Source organism: Struthio camelus, chromosome 3 (assembly GCF_040807025.1).
Source record: "Struthio camelus isolate bStrCam1 chromosome 3, bStrCam1.hap1, whole genome shotgun sequence".
Classification (NCBI taxonomy): Eukaryota; Metazoa; Chordata; class Aves; order Struthioniformes; family Struthionidae; genus Struthio; species Struthio camelus.
This window is the reverse complement of record NC_090944.1, coordinates 71570632-71592762: the sequence shown is the minus strand read 5'-3', so window position 1 is coordinate 71592762 and position 22131 is coordinate 71570632. Positions and strand designations below refer to the sequence as shown.

General features: G+C 37.0%; 1 protein-coding gene across 2 annotated transcripts in view; it reads right to left on the bottom strand.

Moving 5' to 3' along the window:
• ENPP1 (ectonucleotide pyrophosphatase/phosphodiesterase 1) overlaps positions 1-22131 on the bottom strand; it is a 58107-nt gene that overhangs the window by 5167 nt on the left and 30809 nt on the right. For both annotated transcript variants that reach the window (XM_068938328.1, XM_068938329.1), the window contains 13 exons: positions 21119-21184; positions 20725-20797; positions 18588-18696; positions 17268-17399; positions 15737-15768; positions 14465-14592; positions 13289-13358; positions 10165-10252; positions 6876-7051; positions 6265-6316; positions 3233-3387; positions 1842-1977; positions 710-790 (listed from right to left, as the gene is read on the bottom strand). In XM_068938328.1, coding sequence (XP_068794429.1) covers positions 710-790; positions 1842-1977; positions 3233-3387; positions 6265-6316; positions 6876-7051; positions 10165-10252; positions 13289-13358; positions 14465-14592; positions 15737-15768; positions 17268-17399; positions 18588-18696; positions 20725-20797; positions 21119-21184 — 1298 coding nt within the window. The remainder of the gene's footprint in view (positions 1-709; positions 791-1841; positions 1978-3232; positions 3388-6264; positions 6317-6875; positions 7052-10164; positions 10253-13288; positions 13359-14464; positions 14593-15736; positions 15769-17267; positions 17400-18587; positions 18697-20724; positions 20798-21118; positions 21185-22131) is intronic.

Below are 22131 nucleotides of genomic sequence, written 5' to 3'. Positions count from 1 at the left end.
GACCAGCATGTACCCCCACAAGCTGGGAAGTATTTCTGAGTCCCTCAGTTTAGATTTACCTGAAACCTCTCCTTACCTCTACGACGTTGTTAATTAGAGGTAGCAGTGGACCACTGCGCCATTATGCAAAGGAGATGTCTTTTGCCCAGAGGAAGTACCCTACCTTTTCTTCTTTCTTTTCCCCAGGCATATGCTGGAACTCCCTCAACCCACTATCTCATGTTCACTCACCCAGGTAAGCCCAGTTTCCCTAATACAGACATGATCATTTTCCTGTTTCCTTAGCGACTGAGACCATAGACTCCCTCTTGAAAACTCATTTGAGTTTTGGAGGCGCTCCTAAACTGGAAGTTATTTTAATGCACATAATTATATAACTGGATCTGCATAAAACCTCTGTATAAAACCCTATGTAGGTAGGAAAACGTGAACAAACAATGTCATAGATATTAAATGAAGTTTACACTAAGCTTCGGTGTAATAAGCCAATTGATTAGGAATCATGAGCTCAAAATGGTGAGCCATTTTTCACAAGAATTACGATCCCACTTCAAGGAAGTTTTCACTGATGTGAGGAGTCCATAGTCTGGAGAGATCTTAATTTACAGAGGCAGCTGAATCGGGGATCCTTTGCATGATTCAGAAGTAAGCAAAATCAGCAGTTTCTTGTATTCAAATATGCATATTAACATGCATATAAATAAAATACCTTTAAATGCAGGATACATAGGCACAATGTTGCTGTTAAGTAAGGCGTCATAGTGAGGTTTCTCTGCATCCGTCAACAAATCTAAAAAATAAAAAAGCAATTAATTACTTGGATTTATTATTTTAAGAACATGAAAATGCCAACCGCATGCAAGTTTAAAAATCAGTGTAACAGTGCTAAGGTGTGGCTGACCTGACTTTCCTTTTCAAAGCTGATGTAGGTTTAAGTGCTCACTTTAGTACATGCTGAATCAGGTCCAAGATAAAATCATTTTATCAGCAGCAACTGTAATTGCACTTGTCAGATATAAAGCGGACACATTTCCGTGAGATTTAAAAACATCATAACAGGGTTTTGAATTTCATCCCCTTCCTTACTCTCTCAGTCACTTCATGAGTGTCTGACCAAGGTGTTCTGCCGGCAGAATTTAGGTGCAGAAGTATGAGCTCTATGTGAACTTTGCAAATTATGTTTTTGAACTTCATGTGGATGTTTCAGTAATCCACTACTCAGTATTTTATGCAGTAAAGTCAATGTAAACTGCTCACAGATTTGATCAGCAACGGTTCTCATACAATTTACTCACTTTTAAATGGCTATATTCAAGATGTCAGAGAACCAGAACTACATTCTTCAGACCAAACACTGAGTCACTTTACTAAAGACAACATGTGGTATACAATAGTATATTTCAAATCTGAAAAAAACTTATCAGGCTCCTTTTAATTTGAGGAAGCATCCTTAACTTTTACTTTGGATAGTTCCAACTAACACCTGTCATATGAAGTGAACTTGCAATTTGCTAGCTTGCCAGACTTGTCTCAATGTATACACGTTATTTCCAGTTTCTTCTATGAGATGCCACTTTTAGAAATCTGACACGTTCATAAGCTTTCATGAAGTATTAAATGACCTTGGGCATCCTGCCAACTGCCTGCAGCATTACTCTTTCTCACAAGATAAAGTGAACTGCCAAAGGAAGTGGAATATGTAGCTGATAATTCAGCAATCGTTGCTTCATACTACAATTAATTGGCAGGAACACCTATAAAAGAATGCACCTATAACATTGCAAATTATGTAAGGTATGTTGTATGTCAGATACGCTGTAGAAGGAAGGCAATGTATTTACTTGGAGGAGAAAGGAATCCATAGGTTAGTCGAGGATGGTTGTTGTAAAATGAACATGTCTGGTTATGATTAAAAGGTATACGAACATCCTTGTGTAAGCAGCTGGAGATATCTTCTGTAGCAGAAACCCATTTGTCCTATCAAATGAGAAAGAAGTATCATTGGTAATATGTATAGCTGACTCACAGTAATTCTCTAGTGTGGGGGACAACAAAAGTCTAAGGATTTAGCTGCAATTATCTTTAATAGTATGAAGAGACTTAACTGTAAGATGCAAGAGTTGTTTCACTATTTTGCCAGTGGAAAACAACGCATGCCCCATTTCATGTATTTCATAAATAAAGCAAACAAAACTGCAGATTTTCAGTTGAGCTGGTAAGAACTTCTTCCAGAAGGAAACACAGGTGTGCCAGGTAAAGACACCTGTGATCAGAGGTGGGGAGGAGCTGTGGGGGCAGACTAAATTTGCAGCACAGGATTTTATTTTTGTATGGAATATTTCAAATTCATTCAAGGCTTCAGAATCGGAGGCAGTCAGATGTGTTGTTAGCCATCTCTGTCCACCGTACAACTTGCTACAGAAACTGGTTGCTTCATGGCACTAACCTCACAAAATATCCAAGATCAAGCAAATCTTGCCATAGCATAGTTTGATTTACTTATAGCAGTCGTTATTTAAAATTTATGACCCCCAAGTAATCAAACTAAAAAGTATCCTCTACTGTTCTAATTTCTTTAAAACGTGATATGGCATCTGATTTTGTTCAGGTTGCTTTTCCCATTCAGAGAAACTTTCATGCACGCGATGAGTGTTCCACATGAACATGTACATCGTAGCACAGGGTTCAGGATAGGAAAGGACAGAGTTTTCTCCACCAATTTCTCTTTTTCAACTAAGATAATTTTCTGACAGAACAACTAGGTTGACACATGAATGGCTCTACATAGCCCAGAGATTATCTTTTCCAAATGGCCCTGCCGCACCATGAACACTGCTTTGAGACTGTGAAACGTGTATTGAGCCAAGACTTTTAAGGACAGCACTGGTAGCATGTTGTAGCAGACCTACACGGCCAAGCAGGTTCCTAGGGCCTCTATATCAATGGTTACAGCTACAAGGGATTCGCAAGATCATCACTGTTCCTAATGGAACTGCTTGGTTCTGGAAGCAAAACTGCAGCTCACCCCAAGCAAGGGGAAGGAGTCAAAGCCAGTCCTCACTAATACAAGAAAAAGGAAGAGAAGCTCATACAAGATTCCTCTATGCACTCCCCTATATCTAGATAGGTCCCTGGCAGAGAATATGAGCAGCAGTAATAGGCATTTAGGAATAATCGACATTTCAACTTTTTCTCTTTCAAGATTGCTTCTAACCTTCCTTCAGATACTTACATCCTTGTTAACAGTGTACGCACTCCACAGAGACATCTTGTAATCCTTGCTGTATCCACTCACATAATGGTAATGGTAAAGAAGGCAGTAATTATGTCTCTTCTGCAGAACTCTGGGCCGTCCATAGGGCAAAGCACGTTTCTCTATCTTCTTAACTGGAGCAGAAATAGTGTTTGTTACAAGTTCAACAGATACTCCTTAAGCACCTTCCTGTCCCATACATCTAAGTGTTGCCCTAATTTCCAATTGCCGAGGAAGTCATAGTAATGGAACAAAAAAGTTTAATTCTTGTATCAAAGGTATGATTCCTGTGACAAGGCAATAAATTAAATGACGTTTCAGTATAAAGTAAAATAATGACATCTGTCATGTAAACAGATATTTAAACATTTAAAACAGTAGATGAATTTAAGTTGAAAATTTAGCCTTAATTGACTTTGTGCTTCAATTTAAATACATAATGTGGAAGCTACTTTTACTTAATGGTTAGGTGGGACAGTAACCACTTGATGTGACTTGAAATCTGCTGAAGGCCTAATTTAGTGGAAACCAGAAGTCACATATAAAAGTAACATTTAAAGGACTAAGAAATATAGAGATCTAAGTAAATAATACAGTGAAATAATCGTTACATTTTCAGATGTATTCATGGGCTTGCTTTAGAATAATTGTAATAATCACAAAACCTTCCTTCCTCCTCTCCCTCTGTCACAGATCAAACCTCTTAAGAAAGTCTGCATATATAAAAAAAAAATCTACAGATGTTTTATGTATGATATCACTCAATACAGTTGTGAATAAACGTGCAGGGTTTCTGGCAGAACTCTGTCTAAGACATTGCCTGCTTACATTCATTGGAAAACTACTGCATTCAATGGAGGAGTAAAGATATTCCTTTAAAACTATATCAGAAAGAAGCTATGTGGGATCAGAACAGGGGAAGTCGCTAGATAGAAGCTGAAGAGTAAAGCAGATTTAGCAAGAGAATTACTTTAGGGTCAATACCATTTATCTTAAAAAAAATAAACAAACAAACAAAAACAAAACACAGTGATAAGACATACATATACCTGTAATCATATGCTTCAGTCAAAAATCATCAGCAGAAAATTTCAGCCTTTTTTGCCATAAGGCAGATTTCCATTTCATCAAAACACTCAATATTTTAATTTTTGCCAATTGGAAACACAAAGTAATGTTTTCAAGTTTCCAGTTCTCTGATATAAAATAAAAACTCTGAGGAAAACTAGCGCATCATGAAAATATTTCAAAATAATGAAAATATTACTTTTCTGTTGAAAATGCAAACATTTTCAGCCAACTGTTATCTGACTGGAGTCATAAAGAACGGTATCAAGACCTTCAAAGTATATTTTCTGTTAAATGAATCACTGTCATCCACAAACTATGTAGTTGTACAATTTAAAGGCAACTGGGTACTATTCTTTCCTCATTTAAAATAATGAATTATTTCACGGTTACTCCACATCATGAAAAATGTCAAGATTATGATGTTTATTTCTCTACTGATGAGGGAAAAGGCTAACGCTTTACCTTTTTTTTCCATGAAACTACAAACGTAGTTAATACTTCATCATTGTTCTTATAGGCTGTCAAGCTATGACAATCAGTAAGAGAATACGCATATAAGGTTACTAAAATTAAATAATTTTAAGGATTATTTAAGCTGGTTACTGGAATTCTTTCATCTGTGATAATGTCTTTCATATCTCCTTAGCAAACACACAATTCATGTAACTTAAAAGCAAATTACTGCTATAAAGACCAGTGCTAAATCAGCTCTCTCACTGATGATCCAAGCCAAACTCCTGTCTTCAAATAATTTAGGGTAGGAGCCTTAAGTTTGTTTTTCTACAAAATGGAACTAAAATGATTATGTGCCTGGCCTTGCCATATTTTTTCAAGGCTGGGTTCAGGAATACACTCAGACTTCCACCTGCCTACTAGTAGATAGTCAGATTCAGTGAAATTACTTCCCTGCCTAAGTGAAGGCACATGTTTCTATATCTTGCTAACTGAATTTCATTTTGTTGCTTTTATGAGCGTTACAACACTGAAAGAATGATTTTATGAGGGTTGTGGGACACATTTTAGAAGAGCCTTGTTGTTCATGGGAAAGATTCAATGAAACTCTAAACCACTTTTTTGTGCCAGGACACACTACACAAATCAACAGAAGCCTTAAATTAGTCCTGAATAAATAGCAAGTGCTGGATCCTATCTGGAGCTGGCATATAACTCCGGTTCTTAATAGTGAGCTACAGTTCGATGTAGCCAAATATAGAATTTATTTGCATAAGCAGCAACTAGGTTTTATGAACACACACATGGCAAGGTCCGTATCAGCCTATTACTCTTTCTGACAACCTAGTCTGTTTGATCTCATCTTTTGAGATAGTAGCACGAAGAGCTACGTTCCATTTTGATTTAGAGTTTTCATGATTTACTTACTCTCTTACCCACTTTGTGCTTAAAATAGTGTATTTTGTTTTATGAGTCATGAGTAGATCTAGTCTTGCAAGCTGCAGCTCAACCATGCCACGTGTATATTCACAGGAGAGAAATGCAGCATAATTAAGTAAAACAAGCAACAACTTCAGATTTTGAAGTGCTAGATCACATAAAATACCCTTTATGCTTCATTGAAAGTATGCTGCCATCATGGATGACAATATTTAGAGAGATTTCTCATCAGATATTTTGACGTATACCACTTTTGCTTCCCATGCTGGAATACTCATTACTTACTCCGAGAAAATTCCAGTGTATCAGATAATAACACGTGACAAAGATACACGTATAAAGATATTTATCTATTTTAGAACAAATAATTCAGTAGGATCATATTTGAACCTCTAATGTATATTGGAGCTATAGATTTAGTGAGTAGTTTAAAGAACCTTCTACCTCATGTACTGGAGATGTTAAGAAGTTTAGACATCAAATATCTTATATTTTTAATCATTCTTCTTTTTTTTTTATCATTTTATTTTACTATCTAAAATTCTTACCTTCTGTTGCAGTGAGATTTAAACGCTGATGAAAATCCCTTACTGGCAAGCCCTATAATTATGAAAGAAAAAAAACACTGAGATTCAAAGACATCTTTTATAAAAGAACATTACTAGCCATTACCATGCTTAAAGTAAAGTAACAAATGCAATATGTCTATCTTGGAAGTTATCCATATATGGAACTCTCACTGACGTCTACTGGAGATAAGCCACGGAGAATTTGCAGAATCTTTTGCCACAAACAAATCTACAGCCTTGAAAATCACAGCCCAAACATTCACAGAAGGGAAATTTGCATATAATTGAGTGAAGTAAGCAAGAACTTAAACTTTCCCCAGCAAAGCTTGCTTCTGGAGTGTTTGCCAAGCTCTTCAGAGCTGGACAGGACTTTCCATGAGCAAACGGCAAAAACGAATACACAAATGCAGCTAGCACCCAGTACTATACCACAGTACTATACTGCAATCCACGCAAAGATCTGATTTTGATACCAATTAGTACTGGATCAGAACCACGGCAGCAAACTTACAGGGTAAACAAACACTAGAGAAACCACAGTTTCATTGCTCAACACCTGCCTCCACAACCTGAACCATTTCAGTACTTACAGCACTCTTGCAGGAGCAGCCAAGACTCACTGAGAAGGTTCTTTGTCCCATAGCTGAACATTCAGAAGGATGGCTTGTTTCTTTAGGATGGTGGGGGGTGTAAATAGGGTTCCTTAAAAGATGGTTTAGACGTCCATGAGTTCCATTGTTTGGGGCAGGTTTCAAATCGAGTAAATCTATGAAAGAATTCAAAAGACATTAATAGGATGAAAAAACTGTAATTACAGCTATGGGTGGTTACAGGCATGGGTGAGCCACTAATGCTGCATTGCTTACTATTCATAGTAAGGCCATCAGCCAAAAGGGAAAGCAATGTAACCCCTTTAACAGAAGCACGTACGTTCTTAGCTAGGGCTTAGGATGGTAATTAGTCTACTTGTAAGGAAGGACAGAACAAGAACCCAAAAATGCAAGAGGCTTACATCTGATGGGAAATGAACTTGCAGCACCCAAATCTGCAGTAGCAGACAGAATGTGAATCTCAGGCACATGAAGCCAGTGGCTAAGCAACAATTAAGTTTTCGGGTATTTTGTTTTTTAATTATCTGGAAGTTAGTATCTACGCCTCAGTTAATACTTATCACTGCAGAGTAAAGCTATAAGCGAACCTAGGCAGAACATAGGTTCTACTTGTCATTTAAGTCCAAACTGTCAAGCTTCAAAATCTCCAAGTTAGATCTAACCATGAAAACATCTATATCTCATAAACGCCAAATCTCTGACATGAAAGTTACTCAAGTTACTAAAGAGCTGCACTTTACATGTTTTCATGTAAAGAATACATGTTAAGTGAATAGATCAAGCCCTATCTCATGCTTAATCCTGACAAGGATTCGTGGATTTGCTATTCCTCCACTCATACTCATACTAAACCTATGATATGAGATGTTTTCAAAACACAGCAGCTGATGAAACACTCTTTTATCCAAATGCTTTGTGGCTAGATCACTCACTCAGAGCACAGGCGTTCAGAACTGAACTTTCCTTTCTCTGTGGGTGAACAGAACACACTTCTTTCCGCACTGTGGCCCTTGGACGTATGTTAATGTTAATACCACCAGCTGAAGCTGTTTTGCTTTGGGAAGAAGAAGATGACAAGATTTCTAATCCCAGCAGTCCCTGTTCCAATGAACACATCACACAAAACAGCAAAAAATTAAACAGGAACCAAGGTTGGAACTCAGGTCCCTAATTCAAAGCTACACTACATTGTTTATCTTCCTATCATTGAAAGTGGAGCACCCAGTTCACAATGCCCCAGAAAACCTTAAGTCTGGCAATTTGGATACCCTCTTGCAAAACATGAGTTGAAATTCCCTGAGTCAGACAAGACAATCAGTTGTACATATCCGGTGCTCATGCCTGAAATGCCGAGATGCTGCATAAAGAGATAATCTCTCTTCCCTAGCTACACTTTGCTAGAAGGTACAGTCAGGCACTTCTGTGAGGAACCTAGGGCCCCAAATGACATGGGAAAGAAGGTGCCTTCCTACAGTCCAGAAGAAGCCCTGGGAAAGCAAAACGTTTAGGAAGTTGCCTCACTTCATTGTTTTCTGACAGTTAACGTGCTGGCTTTTGCACACACTGTTCTTCAACTCTTCCTGTCCATGACGGAGGAAATGTAGACCTCTGTGACCGCACTTGAAATACCTGACCTGCTGCTGAACTTGCTTCACCGAGATGCCAGTAAGGGCTCTACCCCTCCCATGCAGTATATACAGGACGGAGCCGGGTAGAATGAAAGTGGTTCGAGGAAATCAGCCATGACATGAGAAGACATCAAAGCATACAGAGATGTGAAATACAGGCTTCCTGACAGTGGTCTCTGTTTCCCATTCCAGTAAAGAACTTAAACACGTTGTTTAAACATAGAGTACCTGAATATTGCCACTGATTTCAAACATGTGCAGTGTTCCCATTAAGTATTTTCTGGATCAAATCTTTTGGTAATATCTTTTCTCACACAGAAGCAGGTGTTAGAGCAAGTATGGACCCTGGCAAGAGAGAGAGGGATGGAGGAAATAATGGAAAACAGGTGAAGACCTCTAGGGGAATAAACGAAACCAGAAAGTGAGAGAACTACATGACAGACTTTTTGAAAACCATGAAATACAAGAAGAAGAAAAAGGGTCAAAGGAACAGGGAGCAGAGGACATTGTATCTGAGTGGAAAGCGAAGGAGGGCAGCAAGGTGTCTAATTTGCAGAAAGAAAATCAACATCTCTGGGTCAGTAAACTGTACTGTGACAGAAAATGTGAGAAATATTTATCTGATAAAATTTGTATGTGGAGAGTGCTGTCAGTGAGCATCAGGTACACAAGCAGACTGCATGAAACAGAAATTAATTATGAATTCAACAGTGAGTGATCCCATATAAATGTGAGAAACAGAAAACTTGATTATTGCAACTATGCAGCTGAAGAAACAACGAGCTTTAGAATGAGACTCAAGCCATGAGACTGCAGACTAACAAATAAGATGCCTGCAGTCAGTCCAAAGACAAAAAAAAGTCTAATTGAAACAGCTGCGGTATTAAACAATGAGCACAGATGGGGAAAACATCCAAATCTAGTACTAAAAGATGTAATACAATAATTGAACAAGTGACGCAGACAATGACGAATTTAGGAGGTTTATTTCATGGATCAAGTAAACAAAAATTAAAAATTCAGATTTTAATTAACTAAATGTAAAAAATATATAAATCAAGAAACTAAAAAATTAAAAACATGGTAAAAGAAAATAAAAAAGAAAATACATGACAAAATCTACAATGAATTGATCAAATGTATTAAAAGGAGGGAGGCGGATATATGACTCAAACTTTCTGGAAAAGAGCTGCCTAGCAGCTGAACCTAGGCACATTACTGTGCTCGTTATTTATTGCACTGCCCAAATAAGGCCACCTGAGTGATGAGTTTAATACTGAATTAAACTTTTAGTTCAAAATGAGAGAGAAAAGAAGGGTCCCCTCTTGATGGGAGAGAGAGTCTAAAGTAGTCAGTTTTAGTAATGGCTAGTGAAGTCTCAGTCTTGGAAAAGTCAGAGTCTGTGGAACATAAATAGCAACCAGTGGAAAGGACAGATTATCAGGAGTGACAGGTAAAGCCCAGTCATCTGTTAGTCCTCTACAAGCTGTATCTTTCTCAGAAACAGAAACAACTGTATTTGGGAAAATCAGCAGTAAGCCGTAAGGACAAATTTCTACAAGCTCTTAAATGTTCATTTAAAAAATATTTTATAGTGCCCTAAAGATTATGTTTTACTGAACAAAGATGACTGTACTTACCACACATCAAATTATAGACTTCAATATTTTCAAACGGATCAACTTCAGTACGAAACCTGAATCCCGGTCCAAAGCCAATAAATATAGCCTAGGATTTACAGAGAAAAGTAAAGTGAAACTCTTTTTCAGACAGGTTACAGTGGAAAAGATCCTCGTACTCTGACAACATTTTCTTCAAAGAACTTTACTGTAGTTATGTAACATGGATTAAATCAGAAGCAGATCTTACTTTAAAAAAATTTAAAAATGTATTTTTCCAATAAAATGCCTAACCATAGGTATTTGAAAAGATAAAAGAATAATTTGAAAAAAAGTAGTAAATAAATATTAGCAAACTTGATTCTGACTCCTTGCTGTCTTTAAGAAGTTGACTTCAGTCATTTATTAAGTTCCTTGCTCTCTTCCCTGCTTTTGAACAAGTTAAAGTAATTTTCTTAAAATCAAATTACTTTAAGAGATTTAATAAAAAATGTTGAACCAAAATAACTGTCATTTTCCTGTCCTGTAAACAATTTGGAAGTTTTTAATCTCAGGCTGCATAAACACTTGTTGCGAGTGATGCTTTAAATGGTTTAAGCCATTGCAAAGTCCTCAGCTCCTAGCCCCCGTTTGCAGCTGTTCATTCTTCTCCTTGCACCACTTCCTGAGCTGTGCTGGCACAAGCAATTGTGTAGCCATACAATGAACCTCATCCAGGAATTTAGCCAGTGCAAAAAACTTTCTTTTTTTTTTTTTTGGCTGGCTCTTTTTCATCCGGTTCAGTTCCCCGACCTACTTAACTCTGCAGCCACAGAAAAGCTTGCACCAGCGTACAGCAGGTTTGAGAAAAAGGAGGCAAGGGCAGCAACCGCTTCAACTCAACTGCTGCCAAGATGATAATTTTTAAACTTATCCTGAAATATTCAGGTTTTCTTTTTCTTTTTTCTTTTTTTTTTTTTTGTGAAACAGATTACATCCATCTGTGGTGTAAAGATACTGATGGAGTGAAGGATGTTTTGCATTCTACAGCATCTTCCTGATAAGATCTCAAATCTCTGCAAGCAACGCTATTGTCTCAGATTTCCTATCTGTGTGGTAGAGGCTAAAACTCAATTGTAACTTTTCTGATATTTAGACATAAAGCAGGCTGCCATTCTACAACTACTGCAACCAAAGTTTGCAGGCTAATAATTTATTCAGGGCTAATTTGCACAAGTTGAGGCAGGAAGATACTGTCTCATTTCTGTTGAATTAGCCAATTACACTGTATAAAATTATGCTGCTATAACACTAGCCACAAAAGGATAAACCACACCTGGTTTAAGACCAAGTAGGAATGCTGTGAACTGATAGTCCCAAATCTGGCATAAAGTCAACCCATTGAAAAAATCTTACGCAGTGAAATAGCAACAGAGAGAGAATATACTAAACTTGTGACATCATATGACCTTGTTGTTTTCAATGCATTATTAGGCACCTCACCACCATATTTTACACTGTTAAATCAGGGGAGAAGGGTAGGTCTGTAGGGTGAACAAAATTATTTTATAAAGGCTTTCATTAACTAAAAATTACTACATAATTCTACAAGATATGAAAAAATAAGGCTTTTAAAATAGAACTCTTGTACTTTATTTGGACTACATTTGTCTTTTTATGAAATGTACTTTAAATAAATTTTTGAATACAGGAGTAGATGGGGCTGACTAAGGATCTCAATTAATATTTCCCTAAGCCCTAGTTTAACATCCATCCATGTTTAACACTATAATCTTTTCCCATTTCTCTCTAAAGAGGAGATTTGGAGGACTCTGTTCTTACTTTAAACATGATTGAGATGCTCTCTCTTGAACAGGGTTACCTCAAAACAGTGCTATATCATGAAATAGCAGAATTGCCAAGTTGGGAGGTCACTTAGGCCACCTTTGCAAGAGACAGAATCAATAGTATTGTATTATTTCTGAAAGAGAATCCCTATATGGAACTTCCACAGCCTTCCAAGACAAACTATTTTACTCTTTATTGGTTTAAAAAAAAAAGTTTTCTAATAACCAAGCTAACTCTTCTTCATGGCAACTTAAGCCTGTTATTTCTCATCTTAGGCATCCTAACACGAAGAACAGAGCAGCCTTTAGTGGCCAGGGGACTGACTGGCTAGGGAACAGCTCTGTTGGAAAGGGCCCAGGAGACCTAGTAGACAATAAGCTGAGCATGAGCCAGGAGTGTGCCCCGGCAGCAAAGGCAGCCAACAGCATCCTGGGCTGTATAAACAGGAGCTCAGTCACAAGGTCAAAGGAAGTGACTATCCTCCTCTAGTCAGTACTTGTTACACCACGTCTAGATACTGCATCCCCAATACAAGAAAGACATCAATAAACAAGTTCATCACAAATTCAGCAGAGGGTCAAGACAGTTTGGGGCTGCCCTGTGAGGAGAGGCTGAGGGAGAAGGGCTTACTCAACCTGGAGAAGAAGCTGCTTCAAGGTGAACTAACACCAGCCCCCTCGGCACCTACAATGGAGTCACCAAGACAACAGAGCCAGGCTCTTGCCAGTGCTGCATGGTGGGAGACTGAGAGACAACGGGCATAAATCGAAATGAGAGAGGTTCAGGCTGAATATAAGTAAACACTTTTTTCACCATAAAGACAGTCAAAGAGCGGAGCAGGTTGCCCAGAGAGGTTATGCAGTCTCCATACTTGGAGGTTTTCCAGACCCAGCTGGACAAAGCCCTGAACAACCAGGTCTGACCACAGCTGCCCGTGCTCTGAAATGGAAGTTTATCTAGAGAGCCCCCGAGCTCCCTTCCATCCTAAATTCTCCCATGATACTATGAGCCCTGTATTTGAAAACTATTCTTAAACTGTCTGTTCTTGCTTTTAATGTAAAAACAAAACAACCTGGCATGTCTTTATGCCCTGACCTGCACAGTCAGATCTCTGGGACAACTCCTGTTGGGTTTCTGCCCAGTGCTTATCATAATGGAATTTTTCCCATGTGGGTTACCCGGCGCTATCACAATAGCAGTTACAGAGGGAATCACAGAGGGAATAGCGACAAAGGTCTTAAACATCCCAATCCCCAACAACTACAGCATTCAGAAATAGCATTAAAAATAAGAACTAGCATAAGCTTTTAAATCTCACCTGCATACTGGGAAAGCGATTATCCGAGCCATGGAATCCACCTTTGCAATATTTAATCTCAAGTGGTTTCCTATTAAAAATTCACAGTATATATAACTCACAACCATATTAGTATAACATATTTTCAATGATGCATTGGTCGTCTGTTTAAAACTTTCCAGGGACTTATTCATAGGGAATAAAAAGTCTTTAAGCTCTGCAAGAGAAAGCCTTTAAAACAGAAGGACAGTTTTCACTGCAGATGTTATCCCTTCAGAATTCTCAAGTGCCCACGTCAGAGTTGTTTAAAACTGAGTATCAGACGACATATGAACAACATGTTTCTTCTCAAGATTTTAGAATTAGGAAACCCGGCTCTCAGGATAACAGATTTTCAATTCACTGCCATCTGGGTAACAAAACTTCACATACGTTATATAGATGCTTTCTTTTTTAATAAGCATTGTAATGTAAGTTAGAGCATTCAGTTGAGCATCTTACAATCTAATAAAAACAGTGTCTGAAATATGTTATGTCCTCTTGCTTAAATGTGTACAGTTATAATAACCAAAGCAAGATTTGCATGACTTGCACATATTTTCAGTATTATATAAGAGGATGTATTCAATACATGGGCTGAAAAAAATCATTATGTGATAAAATACCTATTGTTCTAGACCGACGGTACCACAGAAGTGTACAAGGTTGTATTACAGCACATGCCATCGCTCTGGGAGTTGTAAGCGCATTGACCAGAATGATTAAGGCAACAACACGTTCAATAAGCTTAATGCATGCTAGTAGATCACTCACTAGATTGAGTCAAGTAGATTACTTATGCACATGCTTAGCTTTCATGACTCACTTTGGAAGTTCTTAAAGCATGGCAAGACGTGCTCAAGGGCCTGCCACAGGGGATTTTAGCTTCGGATACTTGTGTCTCAAAATCTGCCGCTGTCTGCATACTCAGCAGGGAGAGTATCCGTAACTGTGAGTTTGGAACTGACCCTTTGCAGACCCTTCCTTACGGAAGGGAAAAGTGTGCATAATTTCTCTTTGCACTGCCCCTTCACTATGATATAACAAGAATACCAGGCTCCAGCAGCTGTCACTGAACTCTAAGCACTTGGAATAGAAAAGTTTTGAGAAAACAATAATTCTTGGCCATATGATCAAGTACTGAAAATGGTAACTTACCTAGCAAGTTGCCACTGGGAGTCTAAATAAAAATGTACTGGTTCAATTCGGTCGTTATTGGCAAAATGAAAACGCTTGGGGAGAAGCTGCTTCATATATGCTTTGAAAGGCTGATTTGGGTCTACGCACTGAAACGTTTAAATTAAAATGTAAAACATACACGTAATCAAACTCATGTCATGCACAGATCTTAAAAAGCACTTCAACTGCAAAGCATCTGCAATAGCTTTCACTAGAGACAATGGGGAATCCATCAGGTTTGGAGTTACATTGTCTGCCACATAAACATGAGTTATTTAAATAACATACAGTGATTGGTTTTGCATTTAACAGTTATTAAAGGAATAATTATACTGGATTACAGACATCATTCACTCTTTTTTTCTTATAGCCTATGACTGTACAGAACCTAAGAATATTGCTTAGAATTAATAAAGTATTACACTTAGACACAGACAGTGTGATAGATTCAAATAATAGGAGACTACCCAGCGTAAGAATGCTACAACTCTAACACAGAAAGTCACAGACACAAGGGGTTTTAGAATGGTCACTCAAGGACAAATAGATTTTTTCCCCTTGCTAAGATTCAATAATCATTAAAAAACAAAACAAAACAAATCCTCAACAGTAATAGTGGAAAGTTGAAGGAATTTATAAAAACAGCATAGCTTCCACTGATGGTGGGGTCTGCACAACTGAAAGGATAACAGACTGTGGTGCAGGGATGAGAACAGTGACCAGCAGCTATAGAGCAGAAAAGCAAACTCCTTAAGCTAGCATTGAAAAAAAAGATATCACTATTCTCTCTCAAAGTTGCTTATCAAAAAGGTGTGGGTAAACAAATCTTGTGCTTGTCCAGGAAATGGAACTACATTTTATATTCCCTTGGCCCTAAGCCAGTATGGTCCAGATACACAAGTTCTCCATTTTGAAGTGCAACACGATACACTGTTAGCTGAGAGTTGGTGAAAAGAAATGAAAACAAAACCTTAGTTAATGCACAACCACAGATAGCCATGTGACATCTTATCAATTTTAACTCTGACTTTCTTCTCCCCCACACGCAACTACTGTTAGTTTTTCCTTTTCCGTTGCTGTTTTGTTTGTTTTACTGTACTACACATGGAAGGTCACTGATTCAAAAAAGTAACACCTGGGTCTACTTGCCATTTAAATGGCCTAGCAAACAGCTTACAGTGTAAAATACCTGTAAAATACCTGAAAGTGTCAGAAGACAGAAGCTAGAACAACACATAGGACAACACTTACCGTGAGGTTTCTGACAATGCCTTCATAATTAACTGGAAGAATCATATGTAAGAATTAGTCACCTAAGTTTAAAAAAAACAGATGTAAAATGAAAGCACTCCAACTATATAAGTAGTTTAGCTATAAACAATTTCAAACGTAAGAAAATTATTTTTCCAGAATGAAAATCACGTGGAGCAAAACAAACGACCATCGCTAAGCTGTCAAGCTATTGCTTTTATGAAATTTTAGGTCAGAGACTCTTCTCTCTTTGGCTACTTATTTAAAACTTTAAAATTTTAATTATATTAGCTACAGTTTGAAAAAGAATCTGAAATCTAAGTATTCACTGAAGAGGCAGCTAAAAGCTGTGCTAATCAAAAGTTGGGTTTCTCTCGCTTACTAATAAACCTCTAAAGAAAAGGAAACAAATAGAACTATCAGAAAACAGTTTTATCTGGCAAGCAACCTTAGAAAGATGTGCAAGCTATCCAAGATTAGCCAAGTGCAAGCTATCCAAGATTCACAGATTCTTAGACACAAGCCAAAAGGGACCATTACATCATTTAGTTTCACACTTTGCATAACACTGGCCATTACATTTCAGGCAGTTATCCTGCCCTGAGCCTGATATTCAGTGCTTGACTAAAGTACCTAAGAGATTATACTTGCAAGGGAACCATTCATAATTCCTGCACGGATACATGCAGTGCTACAAAAACAACTATGCTACTCCATGAAAACATTGCATGTTTCAGAAGTAACAGACACTCTGCTTTTCTGCTTCCTCAACTGGTTTCTCCAGAGAGAACCTGGAACTGCATTTGCTTAGAACTGTTTGGAATAGCATCAAGCAATGAAGTAAATATGATTTAAAGCAATTGAGGGCGAGGACTAGAGTTTTAAGGCAGTTGGAGAAGAGAAATTTAGACAGAAAGGAACTTTTACAAAAGTTAAAGGCTGTATTCAACATTTAAAAAACAAACAAACAAAAAATATGCAGGCATTAAATGTTCCCTTGAAACAGGGTTGTATAGCGAATCAAAGTTTAAAATTCGGTAGAGTGCACTAATTTTTACTAGCTTGTTCATATCTTATTGACTCAAATGTTCTGTTACCAGGCCACTAAGGGAAAAATCTGTATTTTAATAGCAAAGATATATACCATAATATTCGTAATATCATATTTAAAAGATAAGAACAGATTAACATTCCTCTACGTAAGAAATATAGTAACTATACATAAACTCCTAAACTGGGGAATAAGGTGAGACATGAGGGGATTTGGGAGCTATCTTGACTACCAAGCATCCGAGGCAAAGCAATGCAGAAATATCTACAGTTGGTCATTCTGAGGCAAGCTGCAAAATCAAGTGGTAGGCATCAAGTACAGGCATTTCCAGACTTGCAAAGTCATATGTTCTTTAAAAGCATGGCTGAATACTCAGTGTTTCCCCCTTCCTCGTGGTTAAGGTTGTCCCTAGCTGAACTTCACTCAGAAAACACAGAAGTGTATAACCAAGTAACAAAAATTAGTTTAGCAACTACATACAAGAGAAATACTCATCTGGAACATTATTAGGTCTTAAGCGAGCTGCAGGGCCAGGTACTATTAGGAAATCTTGAACATTGTCCAGATAGGTGTTCAGATACACTGTTTTTCTACAGCTCCCTGCTTCCATCCCTGCAAGGAAAAATTTTATTTTAAAACATGGAAGTACTGGTGTGGAGCAGTGTTGTTGAGGAGACATTTAATTAAGCTGTAGAAAGCAGAAATGTAATTTCTGTCTCTCTCTCTATTATTATTATTTTTTAAATCAGCAGCCCCAAGATCTGATCCAAGGAAACCACAATACCCATACGCATGGAAGAAAATACAAAATATTACATATATACACAGTCAGACATTTCCTCAGCCCAGAAAGACACTCCAAATGAATAAATGGATAAGTTTTCTTCTCTGAAGGGAAAGGAATTATATAAGCCTAAGAATAGTAGTAGCAGTAAGACCAAATACCCATTTAGCCTGATGTCTAGAGAAACACCTAACAAGCAGGGCACATATGGACTGATCTTCCCCCCTGTATTCCTTATCAGTTCCCAGGAATCAAAGGGACTTCCCGAGCTGGAAGTTGCATTTGAACTCTTACGTTTGACAGTCACTGACAAACTTATTCTCCACTGATTTGTTAAATACTTTTTAAAACTGAAGAGATGTTTGGCCTGGATCATACCCAGTGACAATGAGTTCTGCAAGTCAATTTTGTGCTGCATGGAAATATGCTTACATTTTGTTTGTTAGAAAAGAAACAGCAAAACAAGAATTTGACTTGTATGGTAAAATACATAAGTTTTTCATTGCTTATTATAGAAATAATTACAGAAATATAGAAAAACTATTACAGAAATAAGTTGAAGTTTTATATTCACAGCTTTGTAATAACGGATAAGGGAAGTGATAATTGAAAAAAAGTGCAGCTTTTACTTTCACTTTTTCAGCAATTCACAAACTATCACTGCGAGAGTTTAGTTAAGAGAATAAGATGAAATCTATTGTTCTCAATTCACTTTCATTTTTTATTTTATTTATTTCATCAGCTGGTAATGATGGCAGGAGGAATTTGGAATAAAATATGAAATGGAAGTGATTTAATCCCTCTATTATCTTCTCCACTCCCTCTCCCTCTCCCTCTGAAAATAAATTGATCTCACCTACACTGATCATTTCCTATACCATCTTGATAATATAGAATATAGTTTATAGACATTTGCTACTTCCTTAACACTGCCAGAAACATGAGTATAAGCTCAGAATATTGCTCTATAAAAAAGCCTGTCATAATTTTGATATATTTTATAAAAACAAATTTACCATGATCTGATATAAAAATAATATTCAGACATCTATGTAAGTTCAGTTGTTTGAGACCATCCATCAGCATCCCAACTATGTTGTCCACTCTTTGTAATGCCAAAATGACCTGCCAGAAAAAAGTAGGGATGTAAAGTAACTATAAATCACTTCAATTTAAAAAATATATATTTTATAACAAGTGAATAATTTTAAAATGTAGCAGTTTACACTAACAATGAAAAAGGATCTATTTCTATAGACCGTTCAAGGTTGGAGGCAGTTCTTACCTAAGGGAAGCACACAGGGGTACGTGACCAACCGTACTGCAATCCCCAAACTTGTGACAGGGACAACATACAGCACACACTAACTGGAGGAACTGTGAGGATAGGAGATTTATAGTATTCTCAATACTCCATTAAACCTGCTTTTTCCCCATTTGCACTTCTCTAAGTTCTGCACCTTTTAGATGCGCATTTACTGACAACGGCTATGGCTAAATAAAAGTGGGAGCCCGCAGACAGGCTAGCATCTACACTGCTTAAGGCTATCTCCATCTACAGTAGACTAGCTGTACGTACACTTCCTAACTCTTGGTTCCAATTTTCTTTGGACCCCACACTGTATTAAGACACAGCTACACGTTTTTACGTATGCTTTTAGTATAAAATATTTGAAAATGACCTTACAGCCAAGCAGAGTGTTTTTAAAGTACGAAACTGAGGACACCCGTTGCATTATCAGGGCACAACGGATAGCCAGGGCAAACAATGATGGGAGCATACTTAAGGACTGTACAGAAGAGAAGAAGCCAAACCTGCAGCAGTCTTCCTCAGACTTCCTAGTGGGAGTGGCCCTGGAGTGAACTCTCCCTGAAACTGTGGCTAGATACTAGTCAAAACAAGCTCGTTTATAATGACTGAAAACAGCCAAAGAACACGCTAACAATTTAGCATTTTTAAAGATCTAGTGTTCAGGCTCACTTCCTAGACCTCTATTATTTAACTGTGCAAGAACAGCCATTAGGGCTACTTTTTAATACGTGCTAAGTAATCAAAAAATATATATATTTTAAATCAAGTCATTTGTTTAAAAAATTGAACTACTAATATAAACAACCTTTCTCAGTGTGAATAGAGATGAGAGTTGCTCCTTGGGAGATCATTTACAAATCCTCAGAATGCTTATCTTTGAGTATTTCTGACATACAGAACTTCAGATCCATTTATTAGCCAAAACAGGCTAACCAATTTAAAAATATTTCTTACACTGCAGCTGCAATTATTTGTCTACTAATTCACTGCAGAATTACATTTGTCTTTCAGTTTCTTACAGAAAAATGTAACTGCTCATACCTGAAGAAAAGCTGGCAAGAGCCTTTTATTGTTGACAACACCACTGAGGAATCAGTTAGATGCCTTCTCAGAAGTCAGGACAGTAGGATCCTACAAGGTTCCTGCAGGAACCAGTAGGATCCTGAATTACTGACAGCTTTCTTTTTGTGCATTTTTGCTTTAGTTTATTAAAAATATAAGACTATTTAATACTCCTGAAGACACTAACACTGACCGGTCCTGATGACTTCTTTCTTATACAAAAGGTACATCACAGACTGAAGGGCTGAACTTCCCTTTTACATCTCTGTTTCTGAGAAGGCATGAAGTCTCCCAACAGGCAGGTAAGACCAATATTCATCTAATCTTTGTACAGAGAGCAGGAGAACAAATGGTAATTATAATATGAATACTTATCCACTAAAAATAGGACCATCACTAGCAAAAACTCTGGCTTTGCTACATTGACAGTGTGCAAACTTTCTGGTTCGTTTGTTTTGTTTTATTTTAAAAATCAACATAAAGAATTAGTAGATAAAACAACATACAAGAGATGCCCAAAAATGTTTTTCCAAATTTAGTTTTCAAAACAACAAAGATAAAAATTAGATTTACTAAATAGCCTGTTCATTATGTGCCTTGCATTTATGTTAATTAAGAACCGTTTATTCACAAAATTCTTCTTCTACTATGTGTACTGAACATGCTCTTTGTTATTAATCTAACATGCTTTATGAAAACTTATTACAGAAGCAGAACAGAGCTTTAAATTAAGAAAAAAAAAAAAGAATCAGAACAACAAAAAAAAAATCATTACTTACTCCACTGCTTACTGGTCCAAACTTATGGCCTGAGGAATCTGGTTCTTCTAAATACAGAGTGTAAAAGTGTGGTCTATATCAAACAGTACCAAAAATGTAATATTTTACATACACAGTGAGATACAGTTTGAAGAGATCATATTTCAACAATGGATATCAAATATTGGAAACAACTGTATCATTTGGAGGAAGGACACGTTACAGGAAAATAGATAAAGAAAAACAGGCATAAAAATAGGTTTCAGTCACAGAAATAGGTTTGCATTAAGTAATATTTTGACACTGTTAGAATTACAAATTCTATATTGTAAATACTATTTCTGTTTTAAACAAAGTTAATATTTAATGGCAACACCACTGGAAGAGGATCTTACATTTGCAATTACATACTTACCTTTCATCTTCAGGTAACTGCAGCCAGCGAAGAACAGTTACCACCCTTTCTTCAAATGGAATTGAGCTGTATTAGAAAAATATGAGATCGATCACATTTCCAAGATCCCATCTAAGCTAATTTTTTCTGGTTCTGCAAGAGTTAAGTGCCTGATCTAAAGCTCACTTTAGTCAATGCTTCCATTGACTGCACCGGGATTAGAATAAAACTCTCAGTATCGCTTGCCTTCATCATACAAACAGAATCATTTTCAACGTGCACATTTTCAAAGTGCAGGTTTTCATTCCTGAAAAACTCTTAATTTTTTTTTTCTCCAATTTGAGTATAAGTTGTCATATCACATAAATTGGATAAAAGATTGTCACATCAACTTCCAAAGTAGACCAACAACGAGCATATTGATCTGCCTCAAAAGTAAGTCAGCTACCTACTACCAGTTCAAGCATGTAGAAGCACGTACAACTTGCTAGAGAAAAGATAGTCAGACAAGAATCAGAATTTCCATGCTATAAAGGTAAGGTGTAGGAAGAGACTGATCATAAGAAGTTAGAAATGAAAAATTTGATTTCTCAGAAGAGATTTGAGATAATTAAATAAATGGTGATAAATAGATTTATGTAGCATTTTCATCAGGCAGAAAATGTTTAATTGTACTGAAGAGCAACCACTGAGTAAAAAATTACCATCTTAGTGTGAAGTATTTCGAGAATTTGTAATGAAAGTAATTTGGCATTGGAGCAGTTTACCACAGTCAACAGTAAAACAACAGTTTTCATTGACAATATCATGTCAAGACTTGATCTGTTTACTGTAAGAGAGGTTTGGATTGAATGACTCTAAACAAATCAATTTTGTAAGATTTGTATAAACAGAAACAAAAAAGCTTTGAAGCTTCAAAGCTGCTCTTAAAGTAGCTTTTTCCATGTTTCCTGTAAAATGTTTGCTGAGGAATGATAAAATGACTAGACAAAGAATCTGCATTATAGGGTAAAAGGAAAATTAATAGGATCCTA